Source organism: Dermacentor andersoni, chromosome 4, assembly GCF_023375885.2.
Source record: "Dermacentor andersoni chromosome 4, qqDerAnde1_hic_scaffold, whole genome shotgun sequence".
Taxonomy (NCBI): Eukaryota; Metazoa; Arthropoda; class Arachnida; order Ixodida; family Ixodidae; genus Dermacentor; species Dermacentor andersoni.
In genome coordinates this window covers 209,466,111-209,486,406 of record NC_092817.1, presented here as the reverse complement: position 1 = coordinate 209,486,406, position 20,296 = coordinate 209,466,111, and the positions used below count along the sequence as shown (strand labels likewise).

Genomic DNA, 20,296 nt, shown 5'->3' with positions numbered 1-20,296 from the left:
GTTCGCACCAAATGCGTTTTGGTTGCGCCGTGAGCACTGAATCCACAGGTTCTGCACGTCTTACACGACGATGCGACCGCTGGGCACCTCACATTCTCCCGTACGTTTTCGAGGACACAAGTTACTGGCCGCGCCTGACCGCCGACATTGCCCCCATACGTCAAGACATTACGAGACTCACTGACGGACGACGTCACCAACAAGGCCAGCGGGATTGCAGCAACTGATCGAGACAGTTGACCGACCATTCCAGCTGATTGTAATAGACTTGCTGGGGCTATTTCTGACGTAAACTTCCGGGAATTAGTGAATCGTTGAGGCTGTCTACTACCTTACCCGTTACACTGAAACGAAAGCCCTGCCCAAATGTACCAGGGCCGAAGTGGCGAAATACTTCGTCGAGAACATCCTGCTACGAAATGGTGCCCCGGAGGAACTGCTTTTAAGGCGGAGCTTCCGACGCCAACCTGCAAATACTGCCAGACAAGCGACCGCAGAATAATACCTACCCCCCACTTCAAACTTGTCCGCGAGGAAATCACTAATGATCACCAGGACGTACCTATCGCTGTACCCTCTGAGCTAACCAGGAGGTTAGGAGATCTCTGCGCGGGAGTGGAATAGTCGACAATTCAAATGGCTATGTGAGTTTACCCTGTAGCTCTGTCACGGACGTTGGGAGAGATCGAGTCGGGAGACGCAGGGCAGCACAGCAAACAGATTTTAATTTACCCATACTCAAAACTCAAAACAAAACTCATAACTAAAACACCATGAAGAGACACCAGCACCTAAGCAGCCTACTTAACAATGACTAAACATGTCCTTATTGTCGGTCACGTCAGTCGTTAGCGCGTTCCACGCGAAAGTCCGGCACCACTGGCCTATGGCACCGCGCTAACAAAAAGGAATGCTCTTACAAAGTTTTGTCGTCGCACGTTTCTCCAAGTGCGAGTAGCGTCAGCCCTTGGTCATAGTCGGTGCTCCCGCGGACTCCGCAAGCTTTGCTGCCTTGGTATCGGCCGGCCAGCTCGTCCGTCTCGTATGTCGGTGACCCTAACTCTGCCGGTGATGTGGCACTCCGGCCTCCCTGTCGGCGGAACCCGCCCAACGCCGGGTTCCTCCGCTACTTCTCCGAGTGACGACGAGACGCCCCGGAGACTCTCGTACGTGCTAGTCTGTCTCTAAAGGGGGATCCTTCCTGGAGTGTCGGGCACCGCCGTGAGAGGCTGCAGCAGTTCCAAGGAGCCTCGCTCGAATGTCGTCGAGGTCGACGGCTACACCCTGGATCGCCAGCGTGACGGGCTTGCCCGAAGCTCCATGGCTCCCGTCGCCAGTACGATGCTGACGCTCCAACCTTCTTGACGCAAAGCCACGTCGATAATACCAGCTCAGCGCCGCTTCTCTTCCAATTACAGCTCGGGTCACGCTCCTCGAGGGCTCGTGCCGTTCGGACGAATCCGCGCACATCGTCCTCTTCCTTTTTTTATCGCCACGTGCCTCTTACACATGACAAGCTCTGATGGAGACACTTCGTTTTGGGCAAGTTCCAAGCTGCGAACGGCGACATTGTCTCTAAAGAACTGTGTAGACAACCTTATTTTAAAGAAAATAAAAAGCTCTGCACAGCGGACTGAGCACGGTGAAGGAAACTAAAAGGTCTAAATCTAGAAGACAGAAATAGTGTTGAACAGGAGACAGACAAGCGAAAATGCGATTAATGGCATGAAGTACTGTAATCGGACGAAGCATGTAGCACACGGAACAGGCATGGGAAAAGAAATCACCTAAGAGCGGCATCTCGTTAGACGCAGTAATGAGAGCAAGAAAAGGATGGCTATTAAAACTAAGTTGGTTAATCCAAGATAGGAAGTGAAAAGCATAGTGGTAAGCCTTCACTTCGCAGTATAATTAGGCCAGTGGTAATCATGGTAATGAGTAGGAAACCATGGAACACACCAGCCAGCTTGAGGAGGGGCTTTCCTCCGGCGCCCATGTCAGCGACCACAGCGGCTCAATGAGGGATGGCTGCCTGGATAGGGACACTGCTGAGCCTTGAACAGGGTCTGAAAAAGTACACGCAAAATCCTTTAATAACTTTAAAGTATTCAGTAGAGATTATTGGGTAAATTAATAAAGGACGCTGGTACAACCCATAAAATTAAAAAATGAAAACGAGGGCACTCAAGGACTAAATTGATCTTGAGCAAGGACGAAGAACGTCGATGACGATTACAAGAATGGTGAAGCTGGACAAGTTTGAAGTGATCCATTGTGAGCAGCGCGCAAACGAACGGCGGCTCACAAAAAATCGCCGCACACAGCACTCCTCCTGCTTTTCGTTGTAGTGCCCATTGCTCACGATGGACGATTAAAATTATCCTAGTCGCACAATAATATATTGCATCCAACATCGACCTCTAGTTGACAGTGACAACGTTAAGCAGAGAACCAATGACCCTGCGGCAGTCTGGCGCCTGTGAAACGTTGGTTCATTTATTCTCATAAAGAATCCCTCAAAGTGGGCGAATATTCCAACTTGAAATAAGAATACAGTAGTTCTTGCTATTTTATTTGTATTCCATTGGAGGATGTTCTATTCGTAATTGCCCTATATTCCTTTCTATTCGTATATAAAGAATACCAACCTTTATTAGCGCCTACAGGAAGACATCGCGAGATGAGACTGTCCCCAATAATCATGCTGCAAGGAGGGTATTCTGTAATTTTCCACCTAGTGGACGTGTCCATTTCATCTGCTGCTGAAGTTCTGATTGGCTGGGCTGGGGTACGAGTCGTAAGGAGAGAGGCGCCCCCAGCCATTCGGCACTCCAGCAGCAGACACAATATACCCCCCCCCCCCCCCCCACCCCAGGAAAGCCTCAGTTGCGCCAATTCCTGAGCAAACGCAGAGAACAGCAATATCCGCACAGTAATACCAGAATCTTTCGGTGTTTTTTGGTCACGAAACTCCGCGGTCACGCTATGGGAGAGGCTTATGCGCTGCTCAAAGCTGCCGCACCGCGGCGCCACTGTGCGTCAGAGGGCATCATTCGCGTACCGAAGCACTTGCGCAGTATGAGACGACTTTATTGCCATAGTGCGTTCAGCGCATGTGCTGCGCTATTTTTCCAGTTCATGACTGTTTAGCTGAAGTGGCGGGGTGGGACGACGATGCCGAACACGTGTTGCGTGCCGGGGTGCCGTTCCGGCTACAAGGGAACGACCGAAAACATGCTTTGTATACCGAGTGACATGGAGTAGCGCAGAAATGGAAGCGGGCTATACCGCGGCAGGGAAGTGGTAGTCTTAACTTTGAATGTGAATAAATATACGCGTTTGTGCGCGAAACACTTAGACGCCTCGGACATCATCATTGCCTACAATTTCAATATAAACTGCGACGCCATGTCCCAGGAGCGTGAAAAGCAGACGCTGAAGCCTAACGCGGGCACAAGGATTTCGGAAGGCCTTCCAGCGTATTTCACAAAAGCCAAGCCTCGGTCCCGCTCATCGACAGTGCGACCCCCATGCGAACTACCACGCTAGTTGTCGGGTACAATTGAAGAGCACCATTTTATTTTATTCCCTGAATAATGAAACTGCTGTATTGGTGCTGTGGCTACTTGTGTTCGTTAACAGAAGTACTGACGCAAAAATTTCTACCTTGTTTTTTCTGCTTTAACAAGTAGCTGATGACCCAGTAATCCCGGAACGAAACCTCAGTTACTTATGAACGCGACAGGTAATTATTTGGAGTATTGTTTATAGCGACCAGTCTCTGTTTCGGTTTCAGAGAGCAAAGAGATGGACCAGAGAATGGAATGTAAACACAGCTGGGCACGTGATCGAAAAAGCCTCTGAAGTATGCTCTGATGCGCACGCAAGCGCGCACGCTGGCAAGCGAGCTTTGTGTTGATAGTTCGTGTGCTACGCCTGCACGTTCTTTGCGTTGTCCTCGTCACCATCGTCGTCGTCGTTTTCGTTGTCCAGCGGCGACCATTTCCGGCAGACGGGAGTCGCCACCGTATTAGACGTGGCCAATCACTTCCCATTCGGCGCTCTAGAAAACAGCGACTTGGATATTGCGGCCAGTGACAGCAACGACGAGCCTCAAGACCCTAGCATCGGCCACGATAAATCGGTGTCGACTGCCGTGGCCTGCACGGTATTTAATAGTAGCGTGTCCACTGCTGCCAGTGAAGGCTATCGCGGGGAAAACGATGCATCGCTGTTCCCAACACTGATGTGTTGAGCAGAAGTCAACGACGCAGTAAAAATGAGGCATTCTGCTGTGCTCGCATATTCGAGCGTCATCAGTGCAGCGCAGTCAAGCTGATAGTGCGGGAAATCTGCAGACACGACAAAAACTGCGGATTAATTCTGCAGTTGCTGCGATACAGAGAGCGTCCCAGTACAAGCAACAACTGAGAAGAGCACATGCAAGCAGCATGGTAGCCAACGGACATTTGTGACGTAGCGTTTTCTCAGTTATTTACGATCCTTCCTTCCTTGATGTCGATGTCGCGAGGTGCTGCGAATTGCGGTTGGCTGCGCGCACGTATTTTAATATTGATTTTAAATATGTTCTACGCCATAGATTGGCCGTTGATATATTACAGACGATATGTGTGAGCCCACATAAATAGATCTCACGCGTTATCTCCACTTCAAAATTTTCTGTCAGTATTCCAAGAGTTGATTTGACACGGGTTATGAAATGCTAATACTTTACGCTTTGTGTATATAGACACAATGGACTATGCATTCTCTATTTATTGCCATTCGTTTGCTGGTGTTTCCTGCGCCAAAATGCATATTTCCTATGTTTTGATGGTCTTTATTTATGGGTAATATATCCGTTCCATGCTTTTAAACTTCGCGCATTGTGAATTTGGGAGCGTTCGTGACCAGACGCCTGTTTGTGTTGTCTGCATGTCGCTTATTGTACATAATAAATCAATTATCGCGCTTGTATGATGTTTACGCACCTACAAGTTTAATTTCTTTTTATTATTAAAAGCTATATTTCCTCATTTTCCGACCCTCACAGAAATATCAAGGCCAGTTCTTAGAATATTTTAACAGCTTGCGAATAGTTGCGCATTAAGAACCAAAATACCTAGTCTCTTCGTTTATATGTCGAAACCACGAGCAATGTCAATAAGTGCTAGGCTTACTGACGCTTCTAAACGACTGCTTGCTAAGAAAATTGCCTAATTACAGTACAGTTTCAACTACACAGGTCCTAACACTTCACGTTCGTCTTCATTCTATACTAAAAGCCGCACCGAAGCCATTTAGTTCTGAGGTTTGTCCTACATTTGTCCTGCCTAAATCTCGTTCAGAAATGGCATCGCTTTGCCGAGAAATTTGAAGCGTGCGAAGCAGATCAGTTTGTTTTTCTTTGTCATTAAATGAAGTCATTATTACGGAAGGAGCCCTTGTAATAACGATTTAATTGTTTTGATCTCCTGATAAGATACTGCTCACGGTTTAACAGAAAGTGAACAGCTGTGCTCGGAGAAGAACCTAGCGCTATGCGCCACCGAGCCCTGATGTTTGCCCCTGTTTACAAGTGACACCACTGGCGCTTTGTAGCGAATGCGAGGTGTTTCATTTCAGGTAAAGATTAAAAAGCAAAACCTAAAAAGCGGAACGAATGGAGCTGAGAAAGAAACCTGAATTAAAACGGCCCGGCCATGGCGGCCACATTTCGATGGGGGAAAAATGCAAGAACACCCGTTTATTTAGATTTAGGTGCACGTTAAGACTCCAGGTGGCCAAAATAAATCTGGAGTCCCCCACTATGGCGTGCTTCGTAATCATACCGTGGTTTTGGCTCGTGAAATCTCAGATTTCTTTCTTTTTGTCACAGAGCACTACAAGATGCATGTCTTAAGCCGCTGTTCTTTTTTTCCCCAGGCGGTCATTTCATGGCAGAAGACACGCTAAAGCAGTTATTGATGCATGTGCAATGTTAAAAGAAATTAGTTCTAAGCGTTCTAGTTCTAAGTTCTAATTAGCGTTCTAAGCTTCCGCAAGTGGCACTTGCGGAAGCTTAGAACGCTATTATATCGTGGCTCCGCCACACGCAACCACGGCGGTAGCGGCGTTTGCATGGCCTCTCATGCACAGTTACGCCACTAGCGGCGGGCGCTGGCTCTATATGAAACTGAGGCGGCAGTTTCGAGACCAGGAAAAAACATGGGACTCTGGTAATACCCAGCCACTCAATAAATATGATTGGCGTGTCCGTGTCCCTTACTACGTCCCTGTGTTGAATCTTGCACCTCACATTTATTTCCTCGCGATAAACATGCTTCGTCTATAGGAGGAGCAATTTAATATTTGGCCAATACCAAAGTGAGTAATCATTTCTTCGGAGAGCGGGAAGGTACATGACGTTTTAGGAGGGGGAAAAATTGGCATTCACCTACAAAAAAAATATAAAAAATTGGAGGACGCTTAAGCTTCGCCGTTAAGACTGGAACGCGACCCCTTACTGCTTTTCATGCTTACCGACAACTGCAGCTTATGTAAGCGTAACATTTACCGGAAAATGCTGGCTGCGAATGCTATGCACGAAGGCGAGCATTCTTTTAGAAATGCGGCCTTTGCGTGGGTCGATCTCCTGTTATTGTTTCGCACTTTTAATATACCACTCTGAGAAGAGCTAACATTAAGGACATGTGCTTTCGGTGTTTCTTTTTCCATTACATTTGTTTGTGGGCTGCCGTTCTCCAAATTTCGAGAAATGACATGAGCAATTTTGCTGGTAGAGAAGTGGTTGGGCATGCGTGGTTCGGAATTTGGTTCGACATTCTTTTTGCCGAGGCAATTTTCTGCGACACGGGCTCCTTAGCGTTATCGCGTTAAAATCACCACCCAAGCTCTTGGTACACTTGGTTACCCAGGGAAGCTGAAACGTGCGGCCTCGGTGTTTGTCACTGGGTTAATCACGGCGGTTCATTAAACGACGGCTTGGCAGGCTGCTTGCTCTCGGCTGCACGAGCTTGTTCTCGTGCCCGGGCTGCAGCATCGGAACGGCGTAGACGAGCTTCTTGCCGGTTCTGCTCGCGGCGTTGCTGATTGAAAGCTGCCAGCTCCTCATGAATGCCGATGACGCATGGTCTATCCATTTCGGAGCCGGAGAGAAACTGCTGCACGCGTACTCGGTTACGATGGAGAGCAAAGACGTCATTACTGGCGCAACTAATCCAACGCCACCTAGACATCACGAGGCATTTTCACTCCGATCCATGACGTCATGTTATCTGGGACGGCTACCGTAGAATCTAATATGGATGCTCCCCAGTAGGCCACAGGGATTTTGGCCCTACCGCTTCCGTTACGCCAGCCTTGTGAACGGAAATTTCGGGCCAGATAGCGTGACGTCATGGATCGGAGTAAACAGGCCTTGTGCTGTGTAGGTGGTGTTGGCTAATCACGCGCCTCTCTCTCTCTCTTTCGCGCACGCGGATAGGGTTGCGACGGAGGAGTTTTCGGCGTACAGGCGGCCGACCGAGAGATGGACGGACGGACGAAGGAATCGGTTAGCCATATATAACTTCGCTGTAACACCAATGCAGCTTTGCTTGACCAAAGTTTCGCAGTTGAAGAAAACTTAGTAGGGTTGTGTGAATACCGAATAATACACTTTGAGTCAAATATCAAATCGAATCAAGAAAAATATTCCGAATATCACTTGAAATATCAAAATATTTATCACGATGCTTAATGCCTACAAATTTTGGGCAAGAAAACACAGTGCTGCACATGCTCTGGCGTCTCCTATAGCATTGCACAACAAGAATGTAGAAAGCTATTAATAACTTAGGTACATCGAAATCAATAAATGCAGTACGGTGTACTCTTACCAAAGGGAACACCAATTCAGTATAGAGGGCTTACACTGACCTCATCATAGGCTCCATGTTTGTGACCCAGCACGATGAAAAGCTGCGCCCTTGAATTCACGTGCGGGCTATCTATATCATCACTGGTTACAGCTCAGTTCTAGTACATGAAGTTCTAAAATCTTTTTCTCAATACAATTTCTGTTGAACACCATAAAATGTTTCTTTCCTCTGAAACTAATGAATTATTGACGTTCATTTGTCTTGAGTACCAATGAGGCTCTCAGCTTAATACTGGACGTGTGTTTTGCGGCAATATTTTATTTATTGCATGCAATGTTTTGCTTTCCAGTTTTTCTCCGAAATGCAGAAAGGCCGTGCCAACTTTACTGGCAGCGGGTTATCGTAAGGTGAAATCGTAAGGCGCGACAGACAAAATGACCGCACATCATGCGACTCAATTGCCGCTCTGCACGTTGCTGGTGCCGACGGTATTCGGCAGTGGCCGTACGCGCAATTTCATTCTCAGTTCAACGCATGATTTACCGCCCGTCAAAGATTACGAAATCTGGAGAGTCACGGCAAGACCGCAACATGTCCCTCCGCCCCCCCCCCCTTTTTTTTTTTGTTTATCCGCCATTCGCGCTTATGCATGCAAGCGGTTCATAAAGCTTTCACGTCCGCTGTATAAACCCTCACCTAGTCTTGAAACGGGTTGCTCGGAGGTACAAGACAACGATATGCGTCTACGACCGGCATCAAGTACGAGAGGTCGCCGTACGTGTGTCGCATAGGTAGCGGCCGTGGACAGCTTTCGTACACTTGCTTTGCGGGGCGGTTTTTTGGCTTTCCGAGTGTCGCGCGGCTGCTGAAAATAGATCTGCGTCAATTCGGCACCGAACCGTAACAGTCGCGGACGCCAGATGAAGCAGTGCCAATTAGGCCGAGGGGCCTAGGCATACTCTGAGGTGAAAGCTACATAGATGAGGGCACAAAAGAGATACACACACAAGGCGCCACTTCCAACGAAATTTATTCCGAGAAACTGGCCAACAGAGCGCTGTCACTGTTCATCAGTGTGCAATCGCGTTGATGTAAAGCAGCTCTTTTGGCGATAATGACACCGATTCTACGCTCACGCAACAATACCTGCTTCAGTGATTCTTTTTGCTTCAATTAATAATCTTACCCATTTATCATGGCTTCTGGCAACCACAGAGCATGCGCGAAAATTTGGCGTGCACTTGCGATCACGACAATGAATTGCCAAGTGACACACTCTGCCATATTTAACTTTGTTGGGATGCTGTCTCAGCCGAAAATTTAAACATTGCTCAGTTTGTCCCACGTACTGCCTACCGCACGACACAGGTCATACAACCCTCCCACCTGACACTTGACGCACTTGCTTTGATGGTTTACGACGCGAGCCGATGCTTTGCAGGGACAAGTATTCTGTGGAGCCTAGAAAGGTTTAACATGGCAGGCAAGACCACCCTTAGGTGGTATTCCCTGCCACGGTTATCAGCTCGGTTAGCGATCTTGTTCAAGATATTCGACACGGGATGTGCATGGTATGGTTTCACGGCTATCATTTCTTTTTCTCGAGGCTACTCCTCGTAAGGTTGTCGAAATTGTGAGTTATTCAGAATGTTTTTTGCTACAGAAAAAAGAACATGCACTGGGTAGGCTGCCTCCTTTAAATGATCAATCAGTTTGAGAAAGCTCTCATGTGGTCGGCATGGACAGGACTTCTTTAAAACATTCAGCAGGTACATGTTGGCAATGCTACGTTTGACGAGTTTTGGATGAGGAGAGCTAGAAGATAGCAGTGATTTGTTCTCCCGAGGCCCGCACTTCCAACATACATGGTTAGTAGATAGAAAAGTTAGTGGTGTTTCACTACGTGAACGCGGGCTACGCGCAAGTGTTTGGGTGCTATTCTCTTTTTGTGCATTGCTGTGATGTGTGGTGCGCGACATGGTGCGGTGATCGCGACGGTCAGGAGCAGACGACAAGGAGTGCGCGCGCTGAGGGAAATTCCGTGCTGGAGACAAGGCCGAAGAGCGTCCGGCACGTGAACGCGCGGCGCAAGAAAAACAACTAAAATAAGAAAAGCAAACCAATTAGGAAAGACCACGGGGCGTCAAGCAGCCAATAGGAGAATGCCTAATCGGCCAGAGAGAAGAAAAAAAAATTGGAGGACGCTTAAGCTTCGCCTTCAAGAGTGGAACGCGAGAGCGTTCCCGTCGACCCGCCAAGGGGTGTAAGACAATGGGCTACGGCGCAGCGACTACGCGCCCCGCATCGGACGCGGTGAGCGTCGAGCAACGCAGCGTTCGGCGCGACAACGAAATGTGCGCCTGAGCAAGCGACGCACGCCTGAGCCTTAGAAACAGCTCGTTTCTAAGGCAACACCGCGTTCACTAGAGGCGCTTTTGTACCGCTTTGAAGCATCCAACTCGTTGCTCAGTGGTTTCTGCTTCTGGACGCCGTGCAGTACGGACGCAGAGTGGAGGGCTCCTCGAGAGCTGCGAAAGCGGCCGACGTTGGCCGTGGTACCCCGTGTTCTGCGTTGCCCAAGGATTACCGTGTCATCTTGCCTCCGTTACCAACAGGTGAAGGACAAAGGCGCGCAGTTGTATTGCACTGCGACGTCACTGGACGGCCTTATAGAATCGACGACTTCCGGAAGCCCTTGAAGGATGCTGGAGTAATTCAGCAAGTAGGTGGAATTGGTGCCTACCAAATGTCGCACGTGTGGCTGCTGAACATGAAGACAGATGAAGCAAAGCAGACGCTGCTAGACGCCGGACCACTACTGGTGAAGAACCGGCCATGCCTCGTCATTGATCCAGCGAGGCAAGAACTCAGGATTAAGCTACATTGGGTCGCGTTAGACGTCACCTCTGAGACCATTCGACGAGCCTTCCGAGAGTATGGCGAGATAAAGGAGGTCATCAGTGATCGGTGGAAGGCCGAGGACTTTGAGGGCGCCGAGTCAACGACTCGTCTAGTTCGTCTTCTGCTGCGCGATGGTGTCACACCAGACCGCATCCCACATCAAATGCGCCTGGGTAGCGGCACTGCGCTAGTGGTTGTGCCTGGACGTGCCCCGTTATGCCTTCGTTGTCACAACACTGGACACATACGACGTGAATGCCGAGTGCCCAGGTGTGCTGCCTGCCGAGCGTTCGGGCATGAGCAGGCTAATTGTACTCGCTCGTACGCCAGAGTTGCAAGCGTAGGCGGTGAAGCAGACCGGAGCGAGATGCTCATGGACGAAGAGGAAGCGGAGACCGTGGCTGGGATGGTGGCGTCTATCAACGACGCGGCCGCGGTGGCGGCGTCCACCAGCTCAGCAGGTTCGCAAGAGAACAAGGCTGCCGACGCTCGGGCAGCAGACGCCACTCTGGAAGACGCTTCGACAGGAAAGTACGAAGAAGGTTCGGCAGAGCGCCCTTCTGAAACCCACTCTTTAGGAAAGCAGCTGCCACTAAGTGCGTCCGGGAGTGGTGAGAAAACAGCTGAACTCAAGACCGCAGTAAGCGAGGTCGTTGCGACGCTCGAAAACAGTGATTCGACGGATGAGGCTGCAATGGACGCCGAGACAACACCTACGAAGCGCCGACTCAGCAAAGCAAGCACGGCTTCTCAAGACAGCCGGCTACGAGCAACGGAGAAGCGTGGGACCGAGCCTGGAACCAAAAAGCCTCGGGTGGCCACCAGCCATCAGCGGTCGGCGTCGCTTACACGCGGCGGCGGCAAGTCGACGCCCTGAGCGTCGACTGGACTGTGTGTTGCTACAAGGCAAGGTCTGTGAGGGGAGCGCCGTAGGCTCGGTCTGGTGTCACTCGCCAATATGGAGTCCTTAGAGAGGTCGATAAATATTGGAACACTTAACGTCCGAGGCCTTAGTGCCAAGAGGCGGCAAAACCAACTTTGCCGCCTCGTAACGGAGCACGATTTTGATATTGTAGCCATTCAGGAGACCAAAGTAGAGAGAGAGGATCAGACAGAGCGTATGGTGCGTCCTTTCAAGAGACGCTATAACGTGTGTGTTGCCCATGCGGTGGGGAGGTCTTCGGGGTGCATTTTGTTAATTCGGCAGAGTCTTGGTGCTGTAGTGCAGTCGGTGACTACCTGTGAGTCAGGCCGTTTCATTGTATCTGACTTTTCCCTGTCAACAGAAAATTGGCGAGTAATTTGTCTTTATGCACCAACTCAGGCTCAAGAGCGAAAGCCTTTTTTTTGAAGAAATGGAGACGTACTTGAAATGCGAGCGTAGACTAATACTGGCGGGAGATTTCAATTGTGTCTGTACGGAACGTGACAAAACCAGTGGGGAACACAATGATGCAAGTACTGCTGTTTTGAAAGACTTGATTGCAGAATTTAATCTAGAAGACGTGGGTGAATGTCTTTGCGGTGGAAAAGCGGTCACTTTTACCCACTTTCAGGGTGCGAGCCATGCTAGACTTGACAGAGTGTACGTGTCGGCCGAACTAATTCAGTCGTGTCAAGATTATCGAGTCACACCTGCTGCATTAGTGATCATTGTTTGGTTTCTTTCTGTGTTGGAAAGGAAAAAGCAAATAGCAAAGAAATTTCCTGGGATCTTTGGAAGTTTAATGCAAACTTGCTGAAAGACGACGAGTTTTGTGAGCAGTTTCTCAAGGCTATAGATAAAACAACTCAAAACTTAGATAGTTGGGGACATAAATGGGAAGTTTGTAAGCAAACAATTAAATTGAAAGCACTTGAAAGGGCCAGTGTTTTAAGTCACGCGAAAAAAGAACTCGAGTCCCGTCTTAGATTGAATCTGAAGCAATTATTGGAAGCTGAAAGTATACAACCCGGTTATTTCTTAGAAGACATAAAAAGCATAAAGCAAAAACTTGAGCTGATAGACCAAGAGCGATACAATGGAGCATTGATTCGAGCCAGAGCTGATAAATGGTGCACAGGAGAAATGCCGACAAAACGTGCCTTGGGAGTCGAAAAGAAATATGCTTCCCAAAATGCAATAACAGAAATAGAACATATTGGGTTACTGTCTACCAACAAAGAAACAATAGCAAGTTGTTTTTTGGAATATTACAAAGTATTGTTTTCTCGTAGCCAAGTTCACACTGATAGATTTAAAAAAGACTTCATGTCATTGACGCCAACATTAAGGAGGTATTAGAATTGCCCATAACAGTAGAGGAGGTTAAGAATGCGATTGACCATTTAAATAATGGCAAATCACCGGGACCGGATGGCTTAAGCGCTGCATTGTACAAGGCGTTTAAGGGTGTTATCGCGCCTGTTTTGACTGAAGTATACAACGAAGCTTACGCGAGCAAACATCTACCGCCGTCCTTTTTGTCAGCACACACGGTCCTAATACCAAAACCTGAAGACCCAATCAAATTACGTAACGTCACATCGTATAGGCCGATTAGCCTGACAAATATAGACTATAAAATATTAATGAAAGTATTGGCTAACAGGTTGCAGACCGTAATGAAAGATTTAGTCGGTCCACATCAAACGTGCGGAATAAAAGGAAGGACAATTATGACAAATATACACATAGGACGATCAATCCTTGAATGCTGTGACGCAAAGCAACTAAGTGTCGCTATGCTGCAAGTTGACCTTGAGAAGGCATTCGACCGCGTGCCGCACGATCTGCTTCTATGTATGCTTGAACATGTGAATGTAGGCAATGTGATCAGCGAAGGTGTGCGGATGGCTTACGCCGGATGTACGACGAGATTGATAATAAACAAATCAGTATGTGAACAAATACCAGTACAGCGCTCGGTCAGACAAGGGTGCCCATTATCACCGCTTCTTTTTTGCATATATATTGAGCCCTTTTGTCTAAGCGTAATTAGGAACAACGGGATACGTGGATTTCAGTTACATCAAGCCGAAGTAAGCCTTCTTGCTTACGCTGATGACATTGCAGTTTTCTGTGTTGATCATGAAAGTATAATGCATACCGTCAATGCTGTTAAAAGTTTCTGTCAAGCAAGCGGTAGTGCAGTAAACTGGGACAAGTGCGTTGGGTTCTGGCATGGGGAATGGGACGTCGCACCAAGGATGTTTTTGAACATTAAATGGCAAGAAACACCGACAAAATACCTAGGAGTACCCCTACAGTACTACTCTGACAATGCGCCTTATTGGAAAAAACAAACAGAGGTGTTACGTGAAAATGCACAAAAGTGGAAAGGATGGGATAAGTCAATTTTCGCACGGGCCACGACGTGCAAGCTATTTCTTGTAAGCAAGCTATGGTATGTAATGCAAGTTTTGCATTGCAGCAGGTTAAATGTACAAAAAATGCACAGAGTGTTCGCGGTCTTTATCTGGAGCTCTCTATGGGAAAAAACGAGCCGAACAAATCTGTTTAAAAGAGGGAGTAATGGTGGGCTTGGTCTAGTGCATCTGTATGTGAGACAACTCGTCAGTCGATTTGTTTTTCACAGAGATGTAGATCATACCTTTCTCAGAACTATGATTCAACTGAGGCTGGGTAAAGTACTACCAGAATTTGTTGTATCTTCGGTTTGTCAGCAAGGACCGGTACGTGGATATCTAAACGAAGTGGTGTCATCTTTCCGCTTCTTATCGGTGCGTTTTTCTTTGCAATATTTGACAGATGTGTCACGCAAAAAACTGTACAAGGACCTTGTGGATGTGTTATTTCCTGTGCCATTGTACCGTGAATTATACTGTGCAGGCAAAGGAAAAGATGTTTTGAAACGCGTTAAAAAAATGCTAGTTGCGCCAGGGGTTAAAGCCTTTTCTTTAAGCTGCACACAGGTACCTTACCTGTTAAAACATGGTTAGAAGAAAAGGGTTTATTTGTTCCGTGGGGTACTCATTGTTTGTTATGCAAAAAACCAGAGACGATTGAGCATGTGTTTTTAGATTGCTGGGGTGGAGTGTTCTTCTGGGACATCCTACAGAGAACCTTGAAAAAAAGAGTTGCCATTAAGTCCGCACGGAATCCGTTATCTCACGGTCGAAAACGACGATGGTGTGCCTTTCGATCTGGTTATGCTCCTGGGCCTGCACAGTATATGGCGAACTCGGACTGCTGTACACAATGCGGATATTGACGCTAGACCGGTTCGTGAATATTTTTGCGAATCGGTGTCCCATTTTGTCGAAGTGCAGAAGGTGCAGTCGTATGTACAAGAGTGGGTTCCAAGATTAGAAATGTTGCTGCAGATGCCGAAATACTGATGGCTTGTAGTCAGCAAACAGCTGACGGTTCTCGGCACTATTATCTTTAATGTGTTCTTCTGATCTCGTAAACTGTGTGGAAACCGAGGCAATAAAGAAAAAAAAACTCGTTGCTCAGTGGTAACGTCTCCGTCTCACACTCCGGAGACCCTGGTTCGATTCCCACCCAGCCCATCTTGCAAGTTGTTTTTTATTCATGAAGTGCCTGCTGGGATTTATCGCTCACGGCCAACGCCGCCGACGCCGACACCGACGACACCGGCTTTTCTGCGACACGAGCTCCTTAACGCTGTCGCGTTAAAAAGCGTGGTGCGCTGGCAGAAAGGAGAGACGCAGACGAGACGCCGGGAGAGTTCCAGGAAGCGACGCCAGGAGGAGGTCAACCACCGGGAGTTGAAGACAGGCCGTCGGGTACCGGACCCGAGCCACCAGGACTTCACCCGACCGGGGCCTCCTGCCAGCCCGTTCCTGTGCGTCGCCCGTCTACCCGAGCATGCCGTCAGCTCCTCAAGGCCGGTGAGCTTCTGCGCCCGTGGGCAGGACGAGAACAGTCGGGCTACGGGCCCGAGCTCTACGCCAGCTGCCCGGCCAGAACGCCGCCGCCGTCTGCTCGTGCCACCAAGCCGCCTGCTTTACCTCACCAAGCCAGAGCTGGCGCACTCCGGTCGCCCGGTCAGTCAACTTGCACCACGACCTTTGGTGAGACCGGCGCAACTCCTTTCGCCAACTTGTCGCCGCGTCTCCGCATGCGTCCCTGCCGTCGTGGCAAGACCGGACTCGCGCACTATTTAGCTTCACACTAGCCCCAAATGTTTCTTACTGCAGTGATGTCTATCTGAGTGTTTATGTTATTCTTTCTATTTCTTTCTGTCGTTTATTTTAAGCTTTTTTTTGTTCCAATAAAAGTTTGTCTGATTGTTGGAAACTAACGGCTTTGTCCTCAATTGGGTTCTCGGAGGCTCCGCCTAAGAGAACCGTTAAACCCTTTGAGTACACGTACCGTTGTCCCCATATATGGGCATCACAAATTGGCGTCCGCGACAGGACAAGGCCGTTCGTTCAGATTTTTTTTGTTCTAATGGATAGGAAGTATGGCTCGCACAAGAGACCTGTTAGCCTTAGCCGAACGCATGGGGCTAGAAGGTGCGGAGTTGAAGGCATGGTTGAGCGAGCAGGAGCGCGTGTGCGAGAAGAGCGGGCAGCGGAGCGCGAGGCTAAAAAGCAGGAGCTTGCATTAGAGGAAAAGAATTTACAGTTACGACTTAAAGTCGCGGAAGCTGAGGCCAATCGTGGCGAGACGAGCCAACGGCAGCTAGAATTGGAGGAGCGAACGCTTCAGTTGCGCCTTCAAATGGCGGCAACGGATGCTGCAAGAACAGCTGACCAAGGGCCTGGATGGAGTGCCCCATTCAGCGTGAATCCTCACAGTTTGATGCCGCGATTCAATGAAAGCCGGGACGACTTGGATGCATATTTAAAAAGGTTCGAAAGCATCGCCACCGGACAAGAATGGCCTAGAGACAAATGGGCCACGACTCTAAGTTTATGCTTGAGCGGAGAAGCTCTGAAAGTCTTTGGACGTCTGTCTCCGGAAGGCTCCCTCGACTACGATAAAGCCAAGTTGGCGTTGCTCCAGCGTTTTCGTTTAACGGCGGAAGGCTACCGGGAGAAGTTCCGACAGAGCAAACCTCAAGATGGCGAAACTGGAAAGCGGTACGCAACCGGAAGCCAAGTTTCTTTGATCTGAGTTTCTCTGATCGGGGGTGGAAATGTCCAAAACCGAAAAGGAATATATGGCACTTCGCAGCCTAGTGGTGACGGAACAGTTTCTGAACAACTGTCATCATCGGTTAGGACTCTTCCTGCGCGAGAAGAGCTACCGCCTGCTAGATGACATGGCCGAAGCTGCCGATAATTTCTTAGAGGGTCAGAGACAGCCCAATTTGTTAGTGTTCCGGCAGATATCGGAAGGCATTAACCTTACGGAGAAAACCGGAAGCTAATCCGAGAGAGTTCCAATGCGATGCTTCGTATGTGGCAAGCTGGGTCATGGAGCATCGGACTGCCGATCTAAGCTGAGGCAACGTACTGCGGATATTGCCGTAAGCCCGGGCACGATGTCAAAGCCTGCACCAAGAAAAACGGTCCATCAAAGAAGACGTCTTGCCTATTGTCGCCAGAAGAGCGCCTGGAAGATTCCAACGCAGTAGTCGTTGAACAAGAAGATATAGCTAGCACGGTGAAGACACCCACAAGGACTGTACCACGCAAGATGCCAGTGCTAAAGGGCGTCATCTTCGGACAGACCGCGTCAGTCTTGCGAGATACGGGAAGCAATACGCTGGTCGTGCGTCGTTCCCTCGTACCAGACAAGGCTCTGACAGGTACCACCGCTAAGCTTGTCCTGGCGGATGGCAGCAGCATTGAAGTTCTCGAGGCTAAGGTTGAAATTCATTCACCTTATTTTTATGGTAAGTCGATTGTCAAGTGTATGACAGCTCCTTTATATGATGTTATTATCGGAAATGTACCAGGCTCCCGGGAACCTCATGATCCAGATAAAACCTGGACAGAAAGGCTAAAGAAGAAGCCCATCGAAGATAGTATAGCAAGTTGGAAAAGAACCAAGGGAGAAGACCATTCCCCGGATGCTTTGCTGGTCGGCATCAAGAGCCGAGACCAACAGCCGGAAACATCCACGATCAATATCAGCGCCTTGAAAATAACCAGGAGGGATTCTACCACGGCCCAGAACGAACATAAGACCTTAGAATCTTGCAGGAACAAAGTGGGTCAAGTGTTCCAAAGCAAAGGATTAGCATCCTATTCATTCGAAGTAGTAAGGGGAGTGCTGTATCGTCGTTACCGGCTACCCTCGAGCAAAATGACCGAACAAGTGGTAGTACCTCAAAGATTATGCTGCCAAGTGCTCACTTTGGCACACGAAAGCCTTATGTCAGGGCACCAAGGAATTAAGAGAACAATTGATGGGGTTCTGGAAGCCTTCTACTGGCCAGGAGTCCAAAAAGCAGTGAGAAGATACGTACGCTCTTGCAACATTTGCCAGCGAACGTATCCTAAGAGCAAGGTGGGCAAGGCACCTCTTGGTCGCGTGCCTTTGATAGACACTCCATTTGAAAGAGTGGCGGTGGACATAATTGGACCCTTAAAGCCTACGTCAAATAAGGGTAACCGATACATACTGACCCTGGTGGACTTTGCTACACGATATCCAGATGCGATAGCTTTGCCGTCGATCGATTCGGCTACGGTGGCCGAAGGACTGATAGATATGTTTTCTCGCATTGGATTTCCACGTGAGATACTGTGCAACCAGGCCTCCTGTTTCACATCGGACCTAATGAGAGAGATAAATGACTTGCTGGCTATCAAACATCTAAGCTCGACGCCGTACCATCCCATGTGTAATGGTCTAGTGGAGCGATTTAATGGCACATTTAAACAAATGCTACGCAAAATGTGCCAAGAAGAGCGAAAGTCATGGGACCGATTACTAGCACCCCTCTTGTTTGCGTATCGTGAAGTGCCTCAAGCCAGCATGGGGTTTTCTCCTTTCGAGTTGATCTACGGTCGACACGTCCGAGGCCCACTCAGTCAACTTAAGGAACTATGGACAGGAGACCACCTATGCGAAGAAATCAGGACCACATACGGGTATGTCTTGGATCTCCGAGATCGTCTGGAAAAGACACTACGGTTGGCACAAGAGAACTTGTCGCGATCTAAAACGACTCAGAAAAATTACTACGACCGGGGAAGTAAGATACGCCGGCTGAAAGTTGGTGACCGCGCCCTTATCCTGCTTCCAACAATGGCAAACAAACTGTTGATGCACTGGAAGGGGCCTTTCGTGGTCACAGGAAAAAAAAGGAACTTTGATTACTGGTTGGACTTGGGACATACTACAAAACTGTTCCATATTAACATGATGAAGCGCTATGAAGAGCGTGAACCGGAAAGTTCCCCACAGTCAGCATTATTCATCTTGGTGGAGGAGGAGGAGACGGACACCCCTATACCTACCTTCATAACAAATGAGGGCTCGGGTATAGAAGCAATTGAACCTGGCGATGACCTGCAAGAAAGCCAACGGGCGGAACTTCGTACGGCGGACTACATGAGTAGAATACAGGGGTGGGGGGCTGCAACCCTACGCCTCTTGATGTTGCCGTTACTATTGCAAGCTTGTGTCATCGCAATGCAAGGCTATTAGTCTTTGATGCTAGTTTTTTTTTTCCTTTTCACTTGCTGTGCTTTCTTTGAATTGTGTTTTCTTTTAATGTCTTTGATCTGTATGCTCAGTGCACTGTGCAACTGTGAGAACTGTGCATGAAAGCTTACAGCGCAATCTCGTGGACAGACCATGACTGTAGTGTTGTGCGCAATCTCGTGGACAGATCATGACTATAGTGTTGTGAACTATGTCGCGCACTGAGCGGCAGTTTTCCTTCTGAAAAACTTGTTAAAAAAGGGGCTAATGTGATGTGTGGTGCGCGACATGGTGCGGTGATCGGGACGGTCAGGAGCAGACGACAAGGAGTGCGTGCGCCGAGGGAAATTCCGTGCTGGAGACAACGCCGAAGAGCGTCCGGCACGTGAACGCGCGGCGCAAGAAAAACAACTAAAATAGGAAAAGCAAACCAATTATGCGTCCCTACCGTCGTGGCAAGCCCGGACTCGCGCACTATTTAACTTCACACTAGCCCCAACTGTGTCTTACTGCCGTGATGTCTATTTGAGTGTTTATTTTATTCTTTCTATTTCTTTCTATCATTTATTTTAAGCTTTTTTTTTGTTCCATTAAAAGTTTGTGTGTGTGTTGGAAACTAACGGCTTTGTCCTCAATTGGATTCTCGGAGGCTCCGCCTGAGAGAACCGTTAAAACCTTTGAGTACACGAACCGCTGTCCCCACATTTGGGCATCACAATTGCTTAAAAATATTATTGTGTGTAAGTGTGGCGGTTTTCTCAACGCTACTTTTTTATTTTGTATGTTCTTTGTCTGTTTCTTTTACCTTTATGAAGTATCAAGTGCCATTAGGCACTGTAGAGAAAAGCAGTCTTTATTATTTCAAGCAATTTGGTAATGCACGGTTAACCCTATTTATTTTCCTCTTCTTCCCCTTCTTCCTTTTCGGCAGACTCCTGGGTAGCGCAAAGCCTGCGCCTTT

At 48.4% G+C, this 20,296-nt stretch overlaps 1 protein-coding gene and 1 long non-coding RNA gene across 2 annotated transcripts in view; one reads left to right on the top strand and one right to left on the bottom strand.

Annotated features, from left to right (window-relative positions):
- Positions 1 to 20,296, bottom strand: part of LOC129386681 (uncharacterized) — a 107,510-nt gene that overhangs the window by 53,004 nt on the left and 34,210 nt on the right. The window contains exon 2 of the long non-coding RNA XR_008613979.2: positions 1,960 to 2,066. This is a non-coding gene — a long non-coding RNA (uncharacterized lncRNA). The remainder of the gene's footprint in view (positions 1 to 1,959; positions 2,067 to 20,296) is intronic.
- On the top strand, positions 3,409 to 11,640 carry LOC140217067 (uncharacterized). Its single transcript, XM_072287487.1, has 2 exons — positions 3,409 to 3,519; positions 10,360 to 11,640. The coding sequence occupies exons 1-2, from the start codon at positions 3,409 to 3,411 to the stop codon at positions 11,638 to 11,640; spliced, it is 1,392 nt and encodes a 463-aa protein (XP_072143588.1).